Here is a 24680-nt window from a genome sequence, read left to right on the forward strand (position 1 = left end):
AGGGGGAGAGAGAGAGCAAAAGAGAGGGGGAGAGAGAGAGCGCAAAAGAGAGGGGGAGAGAGAGAGCGCAAAAGAGAGGGGGAGAGAGAGCGCTCAAAAGAGAAGGGGGAGAGAGAGAGCTCAAAAGAGAGGGGGAGAGAGAGAGGAAAAGAGAGGGGGGAGAGAGAGAGCAAAAGAGAGGGGGAGGGAGAGAGCGCAGGGGTTGGGACCGCTGTAATGCAAAAAATGGCCCGTGTGAAGGGCTTTAGGACTAGTATATATATGTGTGTGTGTGTGTATACATATGTATTTATGTGTTGATATGTGTGTATATATATATATATATATATGTCTGTAAATACATATACACATATAAATAAATAAATACACATGTGTAAACGCATATAAATATATATATATATATATATACATACATATACATATTTAGACATGTATATGTATGTATCTGAATGTTAAAGCACTTTGCAGCCATTTTTTCCCTAACACTTGAGACCTCATATCTTTCTCTAGCATCAATGTAGCATTAATAACTCCTTGTAGCATTAAAAACATTTTTCAAATTTTTCTTTGACGTCTTACAAAGTAAAATGGCCCCCTAACTCCTCCCATACATGACCAGTACATTTCTTTGTTCTATTATCAAGGCGATTCAGGCCTGACTCGTAAATAGTGAAGGGGATTCGTTCATAATATTTTTCGCATGCGCAATGCAAGTTTGGCTGTAGAAAGAAGGAACCATGTTTTTCATTTACCACTAGTTCCCCCAGATGATAGAAGGAAGAGGACACATTGCTTGTTGATACAGATTTTAACGTTGCTTATGTCGTTATGAATGCATCATACATCTGTTCAATCAACTTCAACATTGCTTAGCAATTTAACAGGCTCTTTATTTCTGGTGTGTCGGCACTTGCATAAGTAGTGGAATACAACTTGCTAAAATATTGCTAATGTAAAGTTTATTTAAGATACCTGTATTTGCTTTTAAATAAATTAGAATGTGTAAGGTACTGTGATCTGACAGTGTTGCCCACACTAAGAATATAAATGCTGCAGCTTTGCCTCAGCAGGACAAATATTTGATTACTCTGTGTCCATTGCTTCTTGTCTGCACAAAACCTTTCCGTTTCAAAGATAAAATGGGAGAGGATCCGTGTGTGAAAAAAATCCCTTTCTAAGAAGCTACATTCGAAGCAGGAAGTTGCAACCAGCAGATATGGTGCGATAGTTCCCCTGTTCTTCCGGTGCTAAACACTAGAAGGTACATACAATGCGCATGCGTGATATGTCGCTCAACGTTGTGATGTCACTGGCAATTCTGAGAACTAGTATAAGGGGAAAAAATAACAGCTATGAGGACGAAGGAGGAGGAGTTTGGGGGCCTTTGTAAGATACCAAATAAAAAGTAAAAAATTGTTTTAATGCTAAATGGAGTTGTAAATGCAACACAGTGCAGGAGGATTTCTGGGCTAGAAGCAATACAACAAAGCAAGTGTGTCATTGGTGTCCCTTTAAATTGTTTACAAATAGCTTACTTTTATTTTGTCATTTAAAATAGATGATTTGCCCCTTGAAACTATAGCCTATACTTGGTAATTGATGCAGAAAAGATATGTAAACAAGAGCCAGCAGAGGAAAGTAGATGGTGGGAGAGATATGTAATACAATATCAATTTTAAATTTTCTACGTACTGTTTTTATACAGAGATAAGATAAAGAAGCTTTGTGTGTATAGAGACTGATAAGATAAACAGTTCATATAAACCTTAGCAATTTCCTATATATTTTATACTCTGCAGTTGGTATAAGTCATTAAAAACACAAAGGGAAACCAAAGTTACAGTACACTATACCTTTAAAGGGATATAAGACATTTTTTATATACATAGATGGCCAGATTACAAGTGGCGTGATATTTAGCTTTTAGCTCTTTCGCTTGCGAGCAAACCCCCCAGCCAGAAGTAAACTTTTAATGCGCTCGGGCTATTGCGGATATTACAAGTTGAAAGTAAAATGTTTGGGCACGGCACATGCTAACTATTGGATTTCAGATATCAAGACCACGCTAACTTCAAGCTAAATTTAAAAAAAAAAAAAACTGACACCTATTGCTTGCACGCTAACTGGCCACATTTAACCTAGTGCACTATACCCGTCATTAATTGTGAATATTTTACATTCCAATGTTCCTCACATAGAAGAAAATGTTCTATTTATTTTAAATATTTATTTATAAATATATATGATTATTATTTTGTATAATATATATATCTGTGTATATAGATAGGTATGGGTAAATAAAGATATAGATTGGAATATATATTTAAAAATACATAGAACATTTCCCCCTATTTAAAGAACATTGGAATGTAAAATATTTACAGAGAAAACCCAGTAAAACACATTATTAAATATTAATATTGATTAAAAATAATATATATTTTTAAGGTATTTGAGTGGAAAGGGCTCCAGTGTGTGTGTGTATAAGTCTATATACAGTATATATATGTGTGTGTGGAAGAACACTCTCTGGACTTGACAACAGGTGCAACAAGTGCCTTTTATTCAGTGACGTTTTGGGGAGTGCACCCCTTCATCAGACCAGAAACTCCTGAAACATCACTGAATAAAAGGTACTTGTTGCAGCTATTGTCAAGTTCAGAGAGTGCTGTCTTCTATTGACTTTATCTTATCCACTATTCAACACCCTGGCGAGTGAATGAAGTTTGTGAGAGTGCACCTACTCCTACCGTTGTATGTATGTTTATACATGTATACACATATAAATACCTAAATACACATTTATATGTACATATTCTTATAGCCATTTGCAGTCAAACACCTTGTCATATAACATATACCTTGGAACCCTTATAACTTTTTTTTATTACTATTTATTTGTATACTTTTTATTAGATAGTGTATATATGAGAGTACATGTATTTTTTATGTATTTGTGCACTTTGTTTTTCAGTCTCCAATGAGGGACAGATGTAAATGAACTACTACAGTAATTAAGCAGAAAGTATCATAGTTAGGCTTGAAGGCGTGATTTGTCTGGGATATGACTTCAAGAGTTAAAGGGACAGTTTAGTCAAAATTAAACGTTCATCATTCAGAAAAGGCATGCAATTTTAAACAACTTTCCAATTGACTTTTATCATCAAATTTGCTTTGTTCTCTTGTAATTCTTAGTTGAAAGCTAAACCTAGGTAGGCTCATATGCTAATTTCTAAGCACTTGAAGGCCTTATCTGAATCTATTTGACATTTTTTCCCAGCTAGAGGGTGTTAGTTCATGTGTGCCATATATATAACATTGTGCTCACTCCTGTGGAGTTACTTATGAGAGGGCACTGATTGGCTAAAATGCAAGTCTATAAAACAACTGAAATAAGAGGGCAGTCTGCAGAGGCGTAGATACAAGGTAATCACAGAGGTAAAAATAATATTACTATAACCGTGTTGGTTATGCAAAACTGGGGAATGGGCATTAAAGGGATTAATCTTTTTAAACAATACAAATTCTCAAGTAGACTGTCCCTTTAAGTTACAGAAAAAGGGAGCAAAGCTAATAATGAAAGTATATCTCTTTGCTGAAAGAGTAGTTGATAAAACTGTATGGGGATTCCAGTCATAAAAGTTCAATGCATAAATAATCTGTGAAGTGAGACAGAGTTGAAAGCCTAGCATTGTGACAACCTCTGAATATGGTCTTACTGCTTCCCACATACATACCAAAATCTGCCAGCTTCAACTCTCCCTTTTCATTGATCAGCAAGTTTTGTGGTTTGAGGTCTCTGTGCAGAATTTTCATTTGGTGACAGTACGATAGACCACGGAGTAGCTGGAACATGAAAATCTAGGGTACAAAAAAAAGTTATTTTAACAATCAGAGACATTAGAAATGCTAACTCTAAATCCAATCTGAAAAAAATCTTAAAATATCTAAAACTATTATATAAATCCTTAAAGGGGCATGAAACACAAAAAAATTATTTCATGATTTAGGTAGAACATACAATTTTAAACCAGTGTTAATTTCATCGACTAAAACTAGACTAAAATGACTATAAAACTAAAGAAATTCTGATGACTAAAATACGACTAAAACTAAAATGACATTTTAGTCAAAAGACTATGACTAAAACTAAATCAAAATGACATTTTAGTCAAGACTATGACTAAAACTAAATCAAAATTTGCTGACAAAAACATTTTATGCAAGTTGTTATAATCAATCCATATCCAATTACTGCTCTTTTGTAAAATTTACGAAACGTAATTTTATTACATTTTAAGATAAAGACATGTTATCTACCACAACAGCTAAATCTGTTAAATCTGTATTGCATGTTCAAACCTTAATACCATAAATAAAAACAGGTTAATAAACCTTTACTCCAGGAGTATATAATGAGTTTGGAAGTTCTAGAGCAGTGCAAATATCGTTGCCAAAACGTTTTCGAATCTGTGAACAATCAATTGATTCTTCCTATAGAAATAAGCATAACCCACGAGTATAGGTTTAAGTTATGCTGTGCCTGTGCTAGCTGCAGAAACATTTTGTTGTGTTGAGTTACTTTATACTTGTTTTAATTATTAACAGAGAACTGTTAAATTTTTATATTGGGTAATATGTTCAATACAGCCAATACAGTTTTGTTTTATTTATATTTTAAAGTTGCACTTCTGTTTGTTTATGAAACTTGGTTTTATTTAATTTTAATTGTAATAAAGATGTTACATATCACAACGGCTAAATCTGTGTCTGTATTGCATGTTTAAACCTTAATACCATAAATATTAACAGGTGTTATGTTTACTCCTGGAGTATATAATCAGTTTGCAAATTACAGAGAAATGCTTAAATAATGCAGTACACTTTAACTACACCCCTAAGATTTTAGTTGACTAAAATCTACTGGAGATTCAGTCGACTAAAACTAAAACAATTCAGATGACTAAAATACGACTAAAACTAAAATGGCATTTTAGTCAAAAGACTAAAACTAAGACTAAATTGAAATTTGCTGTCAAAATTAACACTGTTTTAAACAACTTTCCAGTTTACTTCTATTAATAAATGTGCCTAATTCTCTTGGTATCATTTGTTGAAGGAGCAGCAATGCACTAATGGTTTCTAACTGAAGACATGGGTGAGCCAATGATAATCGGTATATATATGCAGCCACCAATCAGCAGCTAGAACCTAGGTTCTTTGCTGCTCCTGAGCATACCTAGATAAACCTTTCAGCAAAGAATACCAAAAGAAGGAAGCTAATTAAATAATAGAAGTAAATTGGAATGTTGTTTACAATTGTATGCTCTGTCTAACTCATGAATGTATAATTATGACTTCACTGTACCTTTAAATATAAAAATATAAAAACCCTTAACTATAAAAATCTGAACAAATATAACATTCGTTCAGCATTAATGTGAATTTAATCCTAAAATATGCAGAACAGTAACAGGTTTCCTTTACCTATAACATCTCCAACCATAGCATCAGTATGAATAAAGAAATGTGTAGCAGTTAAATACATTTTCAAATAATACTAATCACTATGGATTAGAGAGATCATTAACATAAAAATATTTACAGAATGTCAGAAACCCAAATAAGCAACCCAGGAACCCATACAAAACCTCTCATCTGCATCTGAAAATACGCCTTCAAAGTAAACTCTAAAACCACATACCTCAGTCTCCAAAACATTAAACGGACATTAAACAGCAAATACATGTACACTTGTGCTTGTATGTATGTATATATATATATATATATATATATATACATATATATATATAAAAAAAAAATATATATATATATATATTCTTACATACTGTACATATATAATACTGTGCAGAAGTTTTAAACAGCTGTTAAAAAAGAGGGATGTAGGGGCGTGGCTAGGCAACAACCATGGAAGGTCGCAATATCTGGAGCTCCTAAAGCGATATGCTCAATCCGCCGATTTATGCAGTGATTCTGCCATATCGACTGACATCCATCTCATCTTTGATTAGATAGAGAAGAGCAGCATTGAATTAAACTAAAAGTGCAGAACTTATGACCTATGGGACCCAGATTTGGTCCGTCGAAATCTTAGGCAGCAGCCTTTCTACAGGATTCCGACCCCCCCCGTGCATCGGGGTACAACAGTCTTTAATAGACTGCCTATTATAGTAAAAAAAGGAACCATCTTACTGGACACTCCAGCTACTTGTAAGGGTGTTTGAAGGGGAGCTATACAAATATCGTTCCAAAAATGGAGGCCCTAAACACGTGGGAAAACAAGATGGTATAGATTATACAGGACCACTACTGGAGCTTAGAGGTAGAGTTATGTAGGCTCCTCCTAAAACCTGCAAACGCAGCAGTCCCACCAAGTGAAAATAACCGCAAAACTGTGCCTTCTTGGTCAGGCATAGCCAGCGTAAAGACTTCTGACTCCTACAGACAAATAGGCAATGCCTGTTACACACGTCCAGAAGTACTAAATCGTAGACCTGCGCCTATAAAGACAGATGGGCCTGACTTACAGATTCTCCCTTCTTTCCACCAGAAGGGCAATGCGAGCCTAAGTAACAAAAAACTCTGAATCACCCTGGACTCCCAACGGGAGGGCCATGTGGCTGTGGAAGCCTGGTCCCACGTTGTGCAGCCACCTATACCTGAGCTGCTGTTGGGAGCCGAACATAAGAGGCAAGTGTTGGCGCTCTATACTTCAACAGGGGAGATCGCCTATCCAAATGAAACCCGAGTGGCAGTTGAGGCTGAAGCCAAGAACCGTAGACGAACCCGCATTAGACTAACCTCTTCTGAAATACAGTCTGTTCTCTACCACCTATCCACCCCTGCCTGTGACCGGAGCTGAAGGAAAAAATAAGTGGAGGGCTCCAAACCACCCAAGGAAGCTGGGGCCCCACTGTAACAGAACGATCACAAGCAATCAACTCACAGAACGAGTGCTCCTTCTTCTTGGGGCTTCCCTCCCGAGTAAGTACTTGTCAAAATGACTGACATGGAGTGGGCTGAGTGGGATCTGAAGCCCAATATATGACACTTATGGCTGGGACTGACAGGCCTGATAGAAACTGACACCATTGCATGTGGTTGTTAGAACAGGTCCAGTGTAAGTTAAAAAGCGGCTAAACATAAGTTGAATATCCGTTTGAGGTACAGGGGATAGATATGCATCAAACTGTCCCACTTAATTATTTTATTCAAGTATCGATTGGATTTAATGGGTTTTAGTTTTTTATATTACCCATTATTATTATTATTATTATCGGTTATTTGTAGAGCGCCAACAGATTCTGCAGCGCTACCCATATGTTATATCAATGTTATCTTTTCTCTGTCTAGCCTTGACTAGACCAGTTCTGACCTATGGCTACATCATATCATTATGACTCAGTAGAGGTTGTTTCCCCAGTTTTTAATTATACCCCTATGTTTAATCTTCCCCTGTTAGATTAGTTAAGTACACTAACACATATCCATAGTGCTAGATGCTCATTGCACCCATATTATTGGCTGTGTAGATAAGCTGTTCATTTGTCATTTATGATACTTATGTTACCTACTCTCTGTCTGACTTTAACTAAGCCAGTTCTGAACTATGGCTGCAACATCCTATTATGATCCAGCAGAGGAGGTTTCCCCACTTTGTAATTAAACCCCTATGTTTTATTTATCCATGTTAGATAACTTAAGTGCGCTAACGGGTATTCTTATATGAGTAAGACTTGATGGACCTAAATGTTTGCCAATAGTGAGCAGTGTATATACGTAATGCTTAAGCTTGAATCAGTTATGAACCTCTGATGGATTATTACAGTCACTTTTGTAATACGTTTTTATACAATAGTAGATAAAACCCCATCATGTCCACTTATATCCCTTATCTGGGCCCAGTGGTATATAGTGCCTCACAGCATCTCATTTATACCCTGCAATATTATGTGACAGATAGAAAGCTTAAAGCAGCCCAAGCTTAACCCCCAAGCAAGCATATATAGAGTATAATACTCTGCTTAAAGGGACAGTCAAGTCCAAAAAAAACTCTCATGTTTCAAATAGGGCCTGTAATTTTAAACAACTTTCCAATTTACTTTTATCACCAATTTTGCGTTGTTCTCTTGGTATTATTAGTTGAAAGCTAAACCTAGGAAGGCTCATATGATAATTTCTAAGCCCTTGAAGGCCCCCTGTTATCAGTGCTTTTTTATTTGCTTTTCCCAACAGGGTAGAGCTAGTTCATGTAAACCATATGGATAACATTGTGATCACGCCCGTGGATTGTGGCAGACACTGCACTAATTGGCTAAAATGAAAGTCAATAGATAATAAATAAAATGTCATGTGATCAGGGGGCTGCTTAGATACAAGTTAATCACAGAGGTAAAAAGTATATTAATATAACAGTGTTGGTTATGCAAAACTGGGTAATGGGTTATAAAGGGATTATCTCTCTTTTAAAACAACAACAATTCTGGTGTTGACTGTCCCTTTAACATTAGGTTCATGATTCATAAACATTGTGAGTATAGATTTCTTAGGGGTCATTCTAATTTACCTTAGCTCAATGGTGTGCTGTCTGCGGCCGAGAGAGCGCATCAAAATCTATTAGCTTCTTAAGTATGAATACTCTACTCAATCCTTACTCACCCTAATTTCTTATTTTAATAGCCTCTAATACTAATAAAAATAGCAATTAGCCTGTATATAAGTATGTATACTCTACTAAATCCTTACTCTCGCTTATTTCTTATTTTAATAGCCTCTAATAATAATATAAATAGCAATTAGCCATATATAAGTATGTATACTCTACTTAATCCTTACTTTATTATTATTATTATTATTATTATTATACTTTATTTATGAAGCGCTAACATATTCTGCAGCGTTGTCCATGGGTACACTTCATTTAAATAAAACAATGATATAAAACTTGTAAGAGACAGGACAACATTTACAAATACATACAGGAGGAATTGAGGCCCCTATTCCTGTGGGAATTTACAATCTAGAAGGGTAGGAGGTTGAGAAACAGGAGATGAGGACTGCAAGATTGAGAAAGATGTTAATGCAGAGTTAGATGAGGGAAATGTTAGGTAAGTGAAATTAATTCATTATTGAGTTGGGTGGTAGGCTTCCCTGAACAGAAAAGTCTTCAGGGAGCATTTAAAGGAAGAAAGATTAGGGCAAAGTCTGACAGCCCGAGGGAGAGCGTTCCAGAGGGTAGGTGCTGCATGACAGAAGTCCTGCAGTCTAGCATGAGAAGAGGTGATAGTCGCAGATGCAAGGAGCAGGTCAGTGTTGGATCTTAGTGGGCGAGCTGGAGTATACTTGTTTATTAGGGAGAATAGGTAGAGGGGAGTGGCGTTGGTGAGAGCTTTGTATGTAAGGGTGAGAATTTTGAATTTAATTCTGCTGTGAATGTGGAGTCAATGAAGGGACTTACAGAGAGACGCAGCAGATACAGAACGACGGGAAAGGTGGATCAGCCTGGCAGAGGCATTTAGGATGGATTGAAGGGGGGAGAGGCAAGAAAGAGGAAGGCCAGTAAGTAGGTTATTGCAGTAGTCAAGTCGGGAAATAACAAGGGAGTGGATTATTTGCTTTGCGGTGTTAGCGTTAAGAAAAGGGCGAATCTTGGAAATATTGCGTAGATGGTTGCAGCAGAATGTAGAAAGCGATTGGATATGGGGGACGAAGGATAGATTTGAGTCAAGTGTAACTCCGAGGCAGTGGACTTGGGGCGATGGGGAAATGGTGGTGCCCTCAACAGGGCTAGAGAAGTCAGAAGTCGGCGTAGAGCTTGGGGGGGGGGGTTAAGAAGGAGCTCAGTCTTGGACATGTTAATCTTTAGGTGGTGAGAGGCCATCCAGGAAGAAAAACCAGATAAGCAGTCGCTGACATGAGAAAGGACAGAGGTAGAGCAGGGGTGGAGAGGTAGATCTGAGTGTAATCAGCATAAAGGTGATATTTGAAGCCATAACTGTTAAGTTTACTCAGCAAAGAAGTATAAATGGTGGAGAAGAGTAGAAGACCCAGAACAGATCCTTGAGGTACTCCAACAGACAGAGGCATTGGAGAGGAGGAGTTGCCAACAAATGACACAGAAAAAGACCTGTGAGATAGATAGGAGTGAATCCAGGAAAGAGCAGTGTCACAGAGGCCAAAACATCTAAGGGTTTGTAGGAGGAGGGGGTGGTCAACTGTGTCGAAGGCAGCTGAGAGGTCAAGTAAGATGAGTATAGAGTAGTGGCCTCATTTCTTTTCTTTTTTTAAGTTTCAAAAACTTTTATTGAGATAAAAATTGTAATCTGACACAAAAAGTCAAAAGACATAGAAATATAGGGGGCTCGCAGACCCCAAAACTCAAACATATAAGGGGATTACAAGTAGTAAGAAGGCATAAAAGTATATGTCATACATAGAGATAACATCATCTGAAATTTCTGATAATGGGGAAGGATGAATGAGGTAGGAGAGGGAAGTTCATTTCTTATTTTAATAGCCTCTAATACTATTATAAATAGTAATTAGCCCTTATATAAGTAAACACTCCCCAAACTCCTTACTCTGATATATTAGTAATGATGGTTCCCTCATCAAGATAACTGTCAATTTAAAACAACAAACAAAAGCGGGTCCAAAAGAGGCCCTACTATTCTTTTCCCCTCACATTCCCCTCTCTACTTTTTTCCGATAATCAGCAGTCCAAAAGTGTCCAATACAGTTCAATAGGGGAAAACTTCTAATAAGCCTTGATATATAAAGGGAAATATTATCATGTCAAAAAATGAGGTTATTGTAATGTATGTTTAGTTTTACTTATTATATCCATTAATATAGCAATTTTACTTATGCACGATTGTCTTATCATGCTATATCTTGTGGTACCATACAATGTCTGTATCTGTATTGTTTAAACCTTAATTATTATTATCATTTATTTGTATAGCGCCACCAAATTCTGTAACACTGGGTATAAAAACTATTTAAATTAAAAAAAAGGGATGTGCATTTGTTTTCAGAAGAATGAAAGAAAATAATGAAAATGCCAATTTTATTATTTTCTTTGCATATCAAAAATTAACACATTCGAAAACGAAAATGAAACAAAAAAGAAAATAAATGATGCAGGGAGGCTTTAGCCAATAAATAAAACCCAGGAAGAAGCAGTGAATAGATTGACAGGTTCTATCAGACTGCCAGTGGAAGCTTGTGACGTTTTCTGACCATACAGCATTCTCAAGGGGAGGGATTGAAGAGAAAAAGGGAATTTTAAGTTACTGCCTAATGTTTTCAGCCTCAGACAAGAGTGTATCAGTGCCCTAGCAGTACCTGTGTAACTGTGCACCCTGACTAAGAGATATTTGCTATTGCTTGTTGCAAATATTGTTAATATAGGGCTAGATTACAAGTTGAGCGCAAAAACTTAAATTATGCTTACCTAATAATTTTCTTTTCTTCTGTATGGGGAGAGTCCACAGCTGCATTCATTACTTTTGGGAAATACAGAAATTGGCCACCAGGAGGAGGCAAAGACACCCCAGCCAAAGGCTTAAATACTTTCCTCATCCCCCAGTCATTCTGCCAAGGGAACAAGGAACAGTAGGAGAAATATCATGGTGATAAAAGGTGCCAGAAGAATGAATAAAAAATAATTTAAGGCCATGCACAGAAAATACGGGCGGGGAGCTGTGGACTCTCCCCGTACAGAAGAAAAGAAAATTATCAGGTAAGCATAATTTAAGTTTTTCTTCTTAAAACGGGGAGAGTCCACAGCTGCATTCATGACTTTTGGGAAATCAATACCCAAGCTTATAGAGGACACTGAATGCAAACGGGAGGGAACAAAAATGTGGCCCATTCTGATGGCACCACAGCCTGACACAACCCAGATTCTCGATAAAAAACTACTTCAACAGAAGCAGGAAGAACAAAAATATGGAAAGAGGACAAGGCAACTGCCCATCAATTAGAACCATAACGATCCCAGTTAGAGATCAATCTAAATTCTGGACTGCACTGAGCACAAAAGCCTCTGAGGAGACAAAAGTCCCACTCTCTAGAAGCACACAAATTAAAATCTCTCCATGAACAATGGCAAGGGAAACAACAAACAAAACTCCCACACTAGATTCTCCTTAACTGAAAGAGGGGAAGAATCGGATAAGAAGGTCCGAAAGAACCTCCTGAAACATTCAAGGACAAAACAGAGATAGAAGCCCCTAGCATAACTCGAAAAAAAGAGTGGCTACCAGACTGCAAGAGGACAAGGTCCCATAGAAAATACTCTACTGACAGAGGATGGCAAAAAAGAAAAAATTTCAGATCACCTCCTACATGGATCTAAAAGGAACCAATGTAAAACCTTAAACGGAACCGAAGTCCCAGAAGGACAAAAGGACAAAAGGTAGAACAAGACTACCTTACCATAGACAGCTAACTAGAAAAGAGAAACTGAACACCCATAGGTAAGAAAACCCCCCGAGAGCAGAACAGGAACGGAACAGTAACATCCATTTACGGCACAAACGAAAGCCACAGGCTTCCATCGGATAGACAGTCAGACTAAACGTCAAACCATAGTAACTAGCCAACCGAGTAGCTAACAAACTTGCACCAGGACATTCCTGGAAAGGAACAAGAGAAAAAACTCAGAAAGCAGGGCGGATCAACTCCTCTCCTACTAGAAAACGGGGAAGGGGAGGACAACACCCTGACCAATAAGGAAGAACCAACTACCCACTAAGGGAAGGTTCCCAAACCAACTGCAAGGCCTCCCAACCTAAGTAAGGATCCTTCGGGAGACAATATACGTTGTCGATGCCTAAACAGAGAAGTCAGAATTCCTGACCCCTACTCCAATCGAACAGTCCTATCACAGAAGCGACCATCAATGTCCCAAGGACAAGAGAAATTTAAAAATCCCAGCATCGACAAGGCCCAGAGATCAGATAATGAATCTCCAACCACGAGTTCCTAAGGAAAGAAACAGGAAGGAGGCACCGACACCCAGAGAGACTAACTCGGGATCCAGGATACCTATCCACATTACCCCTCAGAAACCCGAAGGGAGGTACACAGCAGACAAGAGAAACCCTCTAACCACTGAATAGGCGCAGTAGACCAGATCCTTCCAAATATAAGAAAATCGAAGAAACCCAGGAATATTCCAGTAAAGAAATTCCCAGGAAAAACTTCCTCTATCTCTCCATAAGAGATAAAAAGAACCACCCCAGTAGGAACAAGGAGATTTCCCCAGGACCGGAAAAACAAGCCTGCTACTGAACGCTGGACAGATCCAAGACTATTAAAATCTTGAAAACAGAGTAATCAAAATGCCAAGTTAAAGACAAGGACTAGGTTAAAAAAACAGACCCCCAAACCCAGGTGCCAGATCAAGACCAAAAACCTTGTGGAACATCCACAAAGTTATCTGGAAATTACATTTGCACCAAAGTTGATGCATGCCATACCCCCATGGGGTCTTGAACGCTGATCTCTCATGTATCCCAGTGACTGTCCACTCAGCCCCAACAGGCCTCTAAGATAACACCCACAAAGTCCAAAGACAAAGGAAGGAACCAAAAGATTTAAAAACTCCATGATTGAGAGAATATGACAGTCTCTAAAGATCTAGTCTGGATCAACCCTCAGAAAACCTACAGCTCAAGGAATTAACGAATGAACAAGCATCCTAAAACTCCTATCAGTTGACGGCAAGAGAGACTGCATAACAATCCCCCAGATCCCCAAGTATATAGGATCAGAAAGGGGATACTGCAAGGACAAAAATGGTCCGTAAGAACCTAGTCTCCACAACCAGATGATCAAAAGTCCTACCCCAAAAAAAGGCAAGGGGAAGCATAGCAATCCTCAAAAAAGAGGAGAGAAGCACTGGTGAAAGAGATCTGAAAATCGGACAATCCAATCCACAAGGAGTACCAATAGGGGGGAATAATTGCCCCCTACAGCAGGTACTGGGATTCTCCATGCAGTCATCTGATCCTCCCCCCTTGGAAGGGAGGACTCTAGCTCCTGTCCAAGGACCTCCGGAATTACAAACATACTGCCATAGCAGAATTCGTAATCCCAGCAAATCACGTAAACTATGCAGGGACAAAACACAATCGCCTAGATTTAGATTTCTGCGTTAGCCTGCAAAACCAGCGCTAAAGGGTCCGAACGCTGGTTTTGGCTGCCCGCTGGTATTTAGGGTCAGTCAGGAAAGGGTCTAACGCTCACTTTCCAGCCGCGACTTTTCCATACCGCAGATCCCCTTAAGTCAATTGCGTATCCTATCTTTTCAATGGGATCTGCCTAACGCTGGTATTTAGAGTCTTGGCTGAAGTGAGCGTTAGAACTCTAACGACAAAACTCCAGCCGCAGAAAAAAGTCAGGAGTTAAGAGCTTTCTGGGCTAATGCCGGTTCATAAAGCTCTTAACTACTGTGCTCTAAAGTACACTAACACCCATAAACTACCTATGTACCCCTAAACCGAGGTCCCCCCACATCGCCGCCACTCTAATAAATTTTTTTAACCCCTAATCTGCCGACTGCACACCGCTGCAACCTACATTATCCCTATGTACCCCTAATCTGCTGACCCTAACATCGCCGACACCTACATAATATTTATTAACCCCTAATCTGCCCCCCCCCCAATGTCGCCGCTACCTACCTACACTTTTTAACCCCTAATCTGCCGACCGGAGCTCGCCGCTACTCTAATAAATGTATTAACCCCTAAACCGCCTCACTCCCGCCTCAAAAACCCTATAATAAATAGTATTAACCCCTAATCTGCCCTCCCTAACATCGCTGCCACCTAACTTCAAGTATTAACCCCTAATCTGCCGACCGGAGCTCGCCGCTACTATAATAAATGTATTAACCCCTAAAGCTAAGTCTAACCCTAACACCCCCCTAAGTTAAATATAATTTAAATCTAACGAAATAAAATAAATCTTATTAAATAAATTAATCCTATTTAAAGCTAAATACTTACCTGTAAAATAAACCCTAATATAGCTACAATATAACAAATAATTATATTGTAGCTATTTTAGGATTTTTTTTTATTTTACAGGCAACTTTGTATTTATTTTAACTCGGTACAATAGCTATTAAATAGTTAATAACTATTTAATAGCTACCTAGTTAAAATAAGAACAAAATTACCTGTAAAATAAATCCTAACCTAAGTTACAATTAAACCTAACACTACACTATCAATAAATTAATTAACTAAACTACCTACAATTATCTACAATTAAATCAACTAAACTAAATTACAAAAAAAACAAACACTAAATTACAAAAAATAAAAAAGATTACAAGAATTTTAAACTAATTACACCTACTCTAAGCCCCCTAAAAAAATAACAAAGCCCCCCCCAAAAAATTGCCCTACACTATTCTAAAATAAAAAGTTAACATCTCTTTTACCTTACCAGCCCTTAAAAGGGCCTTTTGCGGGGCATGCCCCAAAGAAAACAGCTCTTTTGCATTTAAAAAAAACATACAATACCCCCCCCAACATTACAACCCACCACCCACATACCCTAAATCTAACCCACCCAAACCCCCCTTAAAAAACCTAACACTAAGCCCCTGAAGATCTCCCTACCTTATCTTCACCACGCCGGGTATCAACGATCCGTCCAGAAGAGGGTCCGAAGTCTTCATCCTATCCGGCAAGAAGAGGTCCAGAAGAGGGTCCGAAGTCTTCATCCTATCCGGCAAGAAGAGGACATCCGGACCGGTAGACATGTTCATCCAGGCGGCGTCTTCTATCTTCATCCAGACGGCGTCTTCTATCTTCATCAATCCGGCGCGGAGCGGGACCATCTTGAAGCAGCCGACGCGGATCCATCCTCTTCTTCCGGCGACTCCCGACGAATGAAGGTTCCTTTAAGTGACGTCATCCAAGATCAGCCAATCAGATTGAGCTTGCATTCTATTGGTTGATCGGAACAGCCAATAGAATGCTAGCTCAATCTGATTGGCTGATTGGATCAGCCAATCGGATTGAACTTGAATCTGATAGGCTGATTCAATCAGCCAATCAGATTTTTCCTACCTTAAATCCGATTGGCTAATAGAATCCTTTCAGCCAATCGGAATTCGAGGGACGCCATCTTGGATGACGTCACTTAAAGGAACCTTCATTTGTCGGGAGTCGCCAGAAAAAGAGGATGGATCAGCGTCGGCTGCTTCAAGATAATCCCGCTCCGCGCCGGATGGATGAAGATAGAAGACGCCGCCTGGATGAACATGTCTACCGGTCCGGATGTCCTCTTCTTGCCGGATAGGATGAAGACTTCGGACCCTCTTCTGGACCTCTTCTTGCCGGATAGGATGAAGACTTCGGACCCTCTTCTGGACGGATCGGTGATACACGGCGTGGTGAAGATAAGGTAGGGAGATCTTCAGGGGCTTAGTGTTAGGTTTTTAAGGGGGGTTTGGGTTAGATTAGGGGTATGTGGGTGGTGGGTTGTAATGTTGGGGGGGTATTGTATGTTTTTTTTTAAATGCAAAAGAGCTGATTTCTTTGGGGCATGCCCCGCAAAAGGCCCTTTTAAGGGCTGGTAAGGTAAAAGAGCTGTTAACTTTTTATTTTAGAATAGGGTAGGGCATTTTTTTATTTTGGGGGGCTTTGTTATTTTTTTAGGGGGCTTAGAGTAGGTGTAATTAGTTTAAAATTCTTGTAATCTTTTTTTATTTTTTGTAATTTAGTGTTTTTTTTTTTTTGTAATTTAGTTTAGTTGATTTAATTGTAGATAATTGTAGTTAGTTTAGTTAATTAATTTATTGATAGTGTAGTGTTAGGTTTAATTGTAACTTAGGTTAGGATTTATTTTACAGGTAATTTTGTACTTATTTTAACTAGGTAGCTATTAAATAGTTATTAACTATTTAATAGCTATTGTACCTAGTTAAAATAAATACAAAGTTGCCTGTAAAATAAATATAAATCCTAAAATAGCTACAATATAATTATTCGTTATATTGTAGCTATATTATGATTTATTTTACAGGTAAGTATTTAGCTTTAAATAGGATTAATTTATTTAATAAGATTTATTTTATTTCGTTAGATTTAAATAAAATTTAACTTAGGGGGGTGTTAGGGTTAGGGTTAGACTTATCTTTAGGGGTTAATACATTTATTAGAGTAGCGGCGAGGTCCGGTCGGCAGATTAGGGGTTAATACTTGAAGTTAGGTGGCGGCGATGTTAGGGAGGGCAGATTAGGGGTTAATACTATTTATTATAGGGTTTTTGAGTCGGGAGTGAGGCGGTTTAGGGGTTAATACATTTATTATAGTGGCGGCGAGGTCCGGTCGGCAGATTAGGGGTTAATAAGTGTAGTTAGGTAGCGGCGACGTTGGGGGGGGGGCAGATTAGGGGTTAATAAATATAATATAGGGGTCGGTGATGTTAGGTACAGCAGATTAGGGGTACATAGCTATAATGTAGGTTGCGGCGGTGTACGGAGCGGCAGATTAGGGGTTAATAATAATATGCAGGGGTCAGCGATAGCAGGGACAGCAGATTAGGGGTTAATAAGTGTAAGGTTAGGGGTGTTTAGACTCGGGGTTCATGTTAGGGTGTTAGGTGCAGACTTAGGAAGTGTTTCCCCATAGGAAACAATGGGGCTGCGTTAGGAGCTGAACGCTGCTTTTTTGCAGGTGTTAGGGTTTTATTCAGCTCAAACTGCCCCATTGTTTCCTATGGGGATATCGTTTTTGAAGCTGGCCGTGTCCGTAAGCAACGCTGGTATTTAGAGTTGCAGTGGCGGTAAATTATGCTCTACGCTCCCTTTTTGGAGCCTAACGCAGCTCTTCAGAGAACTCTAAATACCAGCGTTGTTTAAAAGGTGCGGGGGGAAAAAAAACACACGTAGCTAACGCACCCCTTCTAACGCAAAACTCTAAATCTAGGTGATAGTATCGAGTACGACCAACATTGGTCGCCCCACCAAGATGAAATAACGTAGGACCAGCCTGATATCTAAGATAGAAATACCTCCTATAACTTGTAGAAACAAGAAAAACAACCTCGTAACAAGAGGTAAGCAAACTTAGTACCCAAACAGGACCAACCTGTTGTCAAGGATACAAAATATCTGATATAACCTCAAAAGAACTGAGTGAGCTAGTACCCAAAAAGGACTAGTCTGCTGACCAGGGTACAACCAAACTGTTCAAGGGCTAACTGAAAGTTCTAAACCCTAGCAGGGCTAGACTAAACAAACAAACGACAGACAAATAAGCTCAGAGGCTTAAACATAGTCTCTTAACATTTTTTTTGTGACTTCCGCTGGAAGCGACAACCATCGCAACCATAAAATCGCTAGTATCAAAATCCCAGAGAAGAAAAAAGTTTCCTGAAAGGAAAAGACTACAACAGTCTCGAGCTCCGGAAATAAAATAATACATCCTACCTGGATCAAAAGAAAATAGGTAGCACCCGCAGGTGAACGCCAAAAAGGAATGGAAACACTAACACAACCAGCCTGTCAGAGACCTGATTCCTCAAGAGCTCAGAACTGTTCGCCATCTGAATTTAGAAGACTAAGGATTCGGTGGCAAATCAAGACTGAAATCCTCCAAAGCCTCCAACACCTGCCTCAGCAGTACACAAAGGCAAAACTATTCTCCGGCGGGGCATTTGAAGGCCCCGACCCTGACGGCTGTACCCCTGAAGCCTCAGAGGGAACCGCTTCCCCTGAGGAAAAAAACATCTCACCTGGCGCCCCCAGGTTAAGGGGACACGGATAAGCTCTTCGCTGGCCCTCAGGAAGATGTAAATGCACCAACGTCAAAAATATGGCCATGCGCAACCAAGCAGCAACCTCTGGTGGAAATAAACCTCCTTCCGGAGAAAGGGTAACGGTATTTAGGACAACTGCCTGTGTAGGAACAGAAGATTCCAGGGAACGCACCTCACGGGACACAGAATCATCAGAGGCGGACGGCTCAGCGGTCTCTAATATCTCCCCGAGGGAGAAGAGAGCACTCTATTACGGCATACGGAACATAATTGATTGGGCTGGATTACCCGGCCTCATACAATTTAAGCAGGTAACATATTCTGAATCAGAGAAATGCTTCTCAGTAAAATCAGAATCCTCCATAACTTGACCGAACAAATTATGGACAAAAATAACTGGCACCTCACACCCCCCTATGACCCAGACAAGTAGAGAACAGGCCCTCTCCACTGACACTCGGTCAAGAATATGGAAATGGAGAATGAAAACGTGACCACGCCCGATCACGAGGTGCAACCCACAGGCCAAGGAAAAGCGCGCCAGTCCCATTAAGAACTGCATAGCTCGAAAAACCTGTACATTCAGTAAAAGCCATGAGCCCCAACATCACTACAAATAAACAGACAGAATCACATAACAAACATGATTAAAGTCCCCCACTGTTCAATAACCCCCCTCATATTAACCCTTGATTCCATAAAGATAAAGAAGTCCCACTGAGACCCTGTGTTCTATCATTACATTATAAAGGAAAATAAAACAATCTTACCGGAATCTAAGCTGTGGAACAGTAACACGGTCCTTCAAGTTTGACAGATAGTAGCGTTGCTTATGACATGGACTTGAGTGAAGAAAGCAGGCAGAAAAACTCGTCAACGCTGATTGCTTATGGAGCTGTTAATATGATTCGGGATGGTTTCACAGAAAAACATAAATTATGCTTACCTGATAATTTCCGTTTCTTCTGATGGAAAGAGTCCACCGCTGCATTCATTACTTTTGGGAAATAAGAACCTGGCCACCAGGAGGAGGCAAAGACACCCCAGTCAAAGGCTTAAATACTCCTCGCAGTCCCCTCATCCCCCAGTCATTCTGCCGAGGAGCAAGGAACAGTAGAAGAAATATCAGGGTAAAAGGTGCCAGAAGAATAATAAGGACGCCCCACATAAAATTACGGGTGGGGAGCTGTGGACTCTTTCCATCAGAAGAAAAGGAAATTATCAGGTAAGCATAATTTATGTTTTTCTTCTTAAATGGAAAAAGTCCACAGCTGCATTCAATACTTTTGGGAAAACAATACCCAAGCTATAGAGGACACTGAATGCCAAGACGGGAGGATACAATAGGTGGTCCATACTGAGGACACCAGAACCTCTACCCAATAAAAAACCCTGCTTCATCCGAACCAATAAATTTTTTAAAGGAAAAGCCCCAAGGACACTGACTCTCAGCTAGTCCAGAAGCGAAACTAGAAACCGCAAAACGGACTTGACTGAGCCAACAGTCCTCCAGGAGACACCGTCGCCCAACAGATGGTCCCCCCCTACTCACCCCCACTAATGAAGGGGACACCAGCCGAAACCCCCTAGGGGACAAGGCAAAGGAGAACCGAGGAAACTGAAAGGTCCTCTAATACAAAAAACAACACCTCCAAGAGTGAGTCCAGCTCACAGAGACCCAAACGAAAGCCGGGATAAGACCGGGCACAGAGATAGAACAAACTTCTCTCCAACATCCTGCAAGAACTGAAAGCAACTGAAGAGGCAAAGTCCTCCCAGCGTCTAAACATAGAATACCAAAGTATTAAACCATGAAAAACATGTAATAGACCCAGGCAAAAAAAACAAGTTTGAGAACACAGAGTCCATATCAACCCCCAGAAAGAAGGCACGCTCCAGGCAACCAAAGCTGCCGGACCTATACAGTTCCCTAAAAAGGGGAACACAAAACCTCAATCAAGGCCCCCCAAGAAGGAGAGTATACCCTCAGAACCCGAAGGAAAAGTAGACCTTCTTCTGAAATCTGGAAAAATATACAGAGGGCGACTCCTAGTGCAAATCAGTTGATACAGTTGTAAGCCCCAAATGATCCCTTTAGAGAGATACTCACATATTATGGAGCACACTATAGTGCTAATGAGGCAAGCTGGGTATATTATGGTGGCCCAGCGCACATAACACCCTGGCAAGCAGTGGATCAATGTAGCAAATAAAAGATAGGAGACTCCAGAAGTATATCAAAAATGAGTTTTATAAATATAAATAAATGAACATAAAAACAATCAGTAAAACACGCTACGCGTTTCTCAGAGCTCACCACTCTGTTTCCTCAGGCAAGTTCTTCTTCTGAAATCAATGGAGCAAGTTGAAAGGAAATCATATATCCTAGCACAGTGATTTTTAACCTTTTTTTTGCCGTGGCACACTTTTTTACATTAAAAAATCCTGTGGCACACCACCATCCCAAAATTTTAAAAAAATCACACATTGTAGCCTAATACAGCATATATATATATATATATATATATATATACACATACACACAAACACACACATACTGTATGTATTGTGCTGTTATGCCATGCCTCCTACAAACTACCCCTGCACTGGGAGTAAAAAACAAGTTTAAAAAAAAATGTCAAACTGTTGTCAGTCTGCTGTGGCACACCTTAGGATCTCTCATGGCACACTGGTTGAAAAACACTGTCCTAGCAGACTGAGCTAACGGATAGACTCAACAAAGCTCACACATCCAGAGGAGACTGCGACCTGAATGCAGCGCCTTAGACCGCTCGGCCATCCTGACCTGTAGACCCACACCCTGGACCAACCCAGCCCCAGGGATCCAAAATAGGGGAACAGAAGAATCCTGAAACTGGTACAGGAACGAGCGCAAGGATAGCACAGCCATCCCCACAAAGTACAAGAACAACCCAACTCTGAAAACAGATGAGAAGGCCATAGACCCAAGGATCTATTAAAATACAGGCCCAACAAGTCTGACTTGGAGCCAGCAAGACCCCAGGGGGAGCCCATCCCCCCTTTATACCACCTACCCTGGAGAAGCCCCAAGAAAGGACTCCATCTCCATAGGGAGGAGAATATCCCCAAAAGAAAAGGGATGAGGCCAGAAGGGCAACAACTGTCCTCAAGGCCCGAAGCCACCGGCTAATGGGAAGATAAATTCCCAACACAAATGTCCTAGAAAAGGACCCCCCTACAAGTAGCTTGTCAAGCAGAGGCACAGCAAACTCATTCGCCTGCAGAGCAGGGAATCCACAGGTACACTGGCAAGCTGACCAGGGGAATGCAACCCTAAGGCACACCAGAAATTAGACATCCAGCGCCCGCAGCTGAGTATGAACCATCAACCCTTGAGACGCAAGCCACACAGCTAATTACTAGATGACATGGGCTACTCTGTTGCAAAGAGTAATAAATACTCCGAAAACCTGGCCAACCATTACCAGGACAGGTAGATAGGCGGCGTCTTCTATCTTCATCCAGACGGCGTCTTCTATCTTCATCAATCCGGCGCGGAGCGGGACCATCTTGAAGCACCCGACGCGGATCCATCCTCTTCTTCCGGCGACTCCCGACGAATGAAGGTTCCTTTAAGTGACGTCATCCAAGATCAGCCAATCAGATTGAGCTTGCATTCTATTGGTTGATCGGAACAGCCAATAGAATGCTAGCTCAATCTGATTGGCTGATTGGATCAGCCAATCGGATTGAACTTGAATCTGATTGGCTGATTCAATCAGCCAATCAGATTTTTCCTACCTTAAATCCGATTGGCTAATAGAATCCTATCAGCCAATCGGAATTCGAGGGACGCCATCTTGGATGACGTCACTTAAAGGAACCTTCATTTGTCGGGAGTAGCCAGAAGAAGAGGATGGATCAGCGTCGGCTGCTTCAAGATAATCCCGCTCCGCGCCGGATGGATGAAGATAGAAGACGCCGCCTGGATGAACATGTCTACCGGTCCGGATGTCCTCTTCTTGCCGGATAGGATGAAGACTTCGGACCCTCTTCTGGACCTCTTCTTGCCGGATAGGATGAAGACTTCGGACCCTCTTCTGGACGGATCGGTGATACACGGCGTGGTGAAGATAAGGTAGGGAGATCTTCAGGGGCTTAGTGTTAGGTTTTTAAGGGGGGTTTGGGTTAGATTAGGGGTATGTGGGTGGTGGGTTGTAATGTTGGGGGGGTATTGTATGTTTTTTTTTAAATGCAAAAGAGCTGATTTCTTTGGGGCATGCCCCGCAAAAGGCCCTTTTAAGGGCTGGTAAGGTAAAAGAGCTGTTAACTTTTTATTTTAGAATAGGGTAGGGCATTTTTTTATTTTGGGGGGCTTTGTTATTTTTTTAGGGGGCTTAGAGTAGGTGTAATTAGTTTAAAATTCTTGTAATCTTTTTTTATATTTTGTAATTTAGTGTTTTTTTTTTTTGTAATTTAGTTTAGTTGATTTAATTGTAGATAATTGTAGTTAGTTTAGTTAATTAATTTATTGATAGTGTAGTGTTAGGTTTAATTGTAACTTAGGTTAGGATTTATTTTACAGGTAATTTTGTACTTATTTTAACTAGGTAGCTATTAAATAGTTATTAACTATTTAATAGCTATTGTACCTAGTTAAAATAAATACAAAGTTGCCTGTAAAATAAATATAAATCCTAAAATAGCTACAATATAATTATTCGTTATATTGTAGCTATATTATGATTTATTTTACAGGTAAGTATTTAGCTTTAAATAGGATTAATTTATTTAATAAGATTTATTTTATTTCGTTAGATTTAAATAAAATTTAACTTGGGGGGTGTTAGGGTTAGGGTTAGACTTATCTTTAGGGGTTAATACATTTATTAGAGTAGCGGCGAGGTCCGGTCGGCAGATTAGGGGTTAATACTTGAAGTTAGGTGGCGGCGATGTTAGGGAGGGCAGATTAGGGGTTAATACTATTTATTATAGGGTTTTTGAGTCGGGAGTGAGGCGGTTTAGGGGTTAATAGAAACATAAACATAGAAACATAGATATTGACGGCAGATAAGAGCCATAGGCCCAGCAAGTCTGCCCGACCTTACCTAACAGTATAAACTTATCTAGTTCGTAGGATAGCCCTATGCTTGTCCCATGCATTTTTAAAGTCCCCCACAGTGTTTGTTGCTACTACCTCTTGAGGAAGTTTATTCCATAAATCAATCACTCTTTCTGTAAAGAAGTGCTTCCTCAAATTACTTCTGAATCTACTACCCTTTAGCTTGAGCTCATGACCCCTTGTTCTTGAATTTTCCATTTTATGTAAAATACCCACAGCCTCAGTTTTACTAAACCCTTTAATGTACTTGAAAGTTGCTATCATATCACCTCTTTCCCTTCTCTCCTCTAAGCTATACATATTTAGGTCATTGAGCCTATCCTGGTAAGTTTTATTTTTTAGACCATGTACCATTTTGGTAGCCCTCCTTTGCACAGATTCAAGTTTGTTAATATCCTTCTGAAGATATGGTCTCCAGAACTGCACACAATACTCAAGATGAGGCCTAACTAATGATCTATAAAGTGGCATAAGAACCTTACTATTTCTGCTGCAAATACCTCTACCAATACATCCAAGCATTCTGCTAGCCTTACTCGCTGCATTACTACATTGTTTACTAAGTTTTAAATCATCTGAAATAATAATTCCCAAGTCCTGTTCCTCGTCTGTAACAGTCAGTAAAGTGTCATTGAGTCTGTAATTAACATTTGGATTTTTCTTCCCTAAATGCATTATTTTACACTTTGCTGTGTTAAACTTTAGACCCCAGTCATTTGTCCAATCCTCCAATTGTTGTATATCACTTCTCATTTTGTCTACCCCC

At 39.7% G+C, this 24680-nt stretch overlaps 1 protein-coding gene across 1 annotated transcript in view; it reads right to left on the bottom strand.

Annotated features, from left to right (window-relative positions):
- Nucleotides 1-24680, bottom strand: part of CDK18 (cyclin dependent kinase 18) — a 455832-nt gene that overhangs the window by 142835 nt on the left and 288317 nt on the right. Inside the window, exon 9 of the mRNA XM_053706616.1 lies at nt 3738-3861. Within this exon, the coding sequence (XP_053562591.1) occupies nt 3738-3861 (124 nt within the window). The remainder of the gene's footprint in view (nt 1-3737; nt 3862-24680) is intronic.

Source organism: Bombina bombina, chromosome 3, assembly GCF_027579735.1.
Source record: "Bombina bombina isolate aBomBom1 chromosome 3, aBomBom1.pri, whole genome shotgun sequence".
Classification (NCBI taxonomy): Eukaryota; Metazoa; Chordata; class Amphibia; order Anura; family Bombinatoridae; genus Bombina; species Bombina bombina.